Source organism: Malania oleifera, chromosome 2, assembly GCF_029873635.1.
Source record: "Malania oleifera isolate guangnan ecotype guangnan chromosome 2, ASM2987363v1, whole genome shotgun sequence".
Classification (NCBI taxonomy): domain Eukaryota; kingdom Viridiplantae; phylum Streptophyta; class Magnoliopsida; order Santalales; family Ximeniaceae; genus Malania; species Malania oleifera.
Genome location: NC_080418.1, coordinates 136,875,307 through 136,877,498, shown reverse-complemented (window position 1 = coordinate 136,877,498; position 2,192 = coordinate 136,875,307). Strand labels below are relative to the sequence as shown.

The 2,192-nt window shown below is 46.9% G+C and overlaps 1 protein-coding gene across 1 annotated transcript; it reads left to right on the top strand.

The window, feature by feature from the left end:
* The first annotated feature begins 622 nt into the window (after nt 1-622).
* Nucleotides 623-1,884, top strand: LOC131148749 (AT-hook motif nuclear-localized protein 17-like). Its single transcript, XM_058098654.1, has one exon. The coding sequence runs from the start codon at nt 682-684 to the stop codon at nt 1,657-1,659; it is 978 nt and encodes a 325-aa protein (XP_057954637.1). The 5' UTR covers nt 623-681; the 3' UTR covers nt 1,660-1,884.
* Nucleotides 1,885-2,192: the final 308 nt, after the last annotated feature.

Here is a 2,192-nt window from a genome sequence, read left to right as displayed (position 1 = left end):
ATAATTTTTGATGTTTAGTTATTAAAAAAATTAAATAAATATAAATGCTTTAAAAATGAATTTTTTTTTTAATTCAACAATCTTAATCTAATTTTAAAGAAAACATAAAATATATTTAAATCTGTAAATACGTTATTTTTTTTTGTCTGTCGCAAAAAAAAAAAGAGAGAATATTCTTGGCAAAAACGGCCATATCTAAAACGCGTCAACCTAAGATGACACCGTGGCAGGGGGAAGTAGAAATGTAGAATCAATATCTACGCCGCGTTGCACGTGCTGGAAGGGAGCGTGAGGCGAGTAGCGCAGCGCCAGTCTCAACTCCCAAGGAATGGAAAGGAATGAATAAAACGACGAAGAAACGTTGTCGTTTTATCAACGACGAAGTCCAAACCCCAACGCATACAGATCAGAGAGAAGCGAGTTTGAGATGGATTCCACGAACCGCAGGGCCCACCTTTTTGTGGGCTCCCATTTTCAAATTGCGTTCAATGGCCCAAGTCCCTCCATTCCAAATGGCCACCCAATTTTCTCTCTCTAAAATTCAATCCCTCTCTCTAAAATGGGGCCCACATCTCAAACTGACTATATAACGTAAACAGGGCAGCTTCTTCATTTTCACCCTCTCTCACTCCTAAACGTTACACAAGAGAGAGAAACATAGTCGTCGGAGAGCTCCCAAAGATGGCGGATTACGGCCGGGTGATCTCGCTTTCGCAAGCCAGGGACATGTCCCATACCTCCGACGACGAAGACGAGGAGCAGAGCCCTCGAAGCCTGCAGCCGCTCTCCGCTGTCGGATCCTCCCGTGGAAAGGCCTACGGAAGCAGAAGCGGGGGCGGCGGAGAGATGGTGACGTCGATGGGGGAGATCATTCGGAAGCCGAGGGGGAGGCCGCCGGGGTCGAAGAACAAGCCGAAGCCGCCCATCGTGATCACAAGGGACAGCGACACGGCGATGAAGCCGGTGGTCCTGGAGATCTCGGCGGGATCCGACGTCGTGGAGCAGGTGGTGGAGTTTGCGCGACGCCGGCACGTGGGGCTCAGCATCATGAGCGGCTCCGGCACCATCTCTAACGTCACGCTCCGCCACCCCATGGCCCACGCGCCGACGATATCACTGCATGGGCCCCTTCACATCGTCTCGCTGTCCGGGACCTACGTGGGTCCCAGCGGCTCGTCGTCCTCGTCAGCCTCGTCATCTCCCGCTGCTAATCCTTCTGCTTCATCACCACCGTCTTGTTCTGCTTTTTCTATTTCTCTTGCAGGGTCTCAGGGCCAGGTGTTCGGAGGGATCATCGCCGGCAAGGTGGTAGCTCAGGCACCGGTGATCGTCGTGGCAGCTACGTTCGTGAGCCCGCCTTTCCACCGGCTTCCGGCGGTGGCTGCTGCCCTAACTGGCAGCGGTGGTGGTGAAGGGGAAGAAGGTGGCGATCATAAGCATCAGAATCATCATCATCATCATCAACCTCATCATCATCGTCACGAAGAAGGAGCTAGTAAGGTAATGGAACAGTCGCGAACCGGCTCTAGCATGTCTACCATGTCAGTGTACAGTACTAGTGTTGCAGCCATCGCCTCTACTCCGACTCCTTTGAATTGCCAGATCCCTCCCGATGTTTTGCACTGGGCTTCCAGTGCCTCTCGCCCACACCATTTCTGATCGACTCAGAGCTAGATCAGATACAGAAAATGATATGCATGATTGGTTTTCGAGAAGGAGGCTAGCCAAGAAGTACATTTAATTAAGTAATTTCCGAATTGGAACACAGTACCCTCTCCATTCTCTCATGTGTAGTTTGTTTTTTTTTTTTTTCCTGTTTTTTTGTTTTTTTGTTTTTATAAACTTGATATTTTCATCGTATTATCCGAATCTTAATTTCAGGAACTGGCCGGCTGGTTTGATTAGTTTATGCATGCATTTTAGTGTATGAGAAATTTTAAGCGAGCGCATTTAATTAATTACAGTTTTCTGTCTTGTTTAATTATCCTTTCTTCATAATTAATTAGTTGAGTACTGACTGAAGTTTATTCCGTATGTACTTGGACCGAGCTTTGAAAAAGTGAAGTTAGAAAATAGGTGGTATTTTTTGCTACATGTATTACTGGTTTAATTGCATACATTAGTTGCAAGTGTTATTGTTTTAATTTAGCTATATTTTAGCGGGTACTACATTTCCTTTTTCCTCAAGGAAG

What these genes read in the sequence shown, in the direction of transcription:
- LOC131148749 (XM_058098654.1), top strand. Translation starts at nt 682, where the DNA reads ATGGCGGATTACGGCCGGGTGATCTCGCTTTCGCAAGCCAGGGACATG.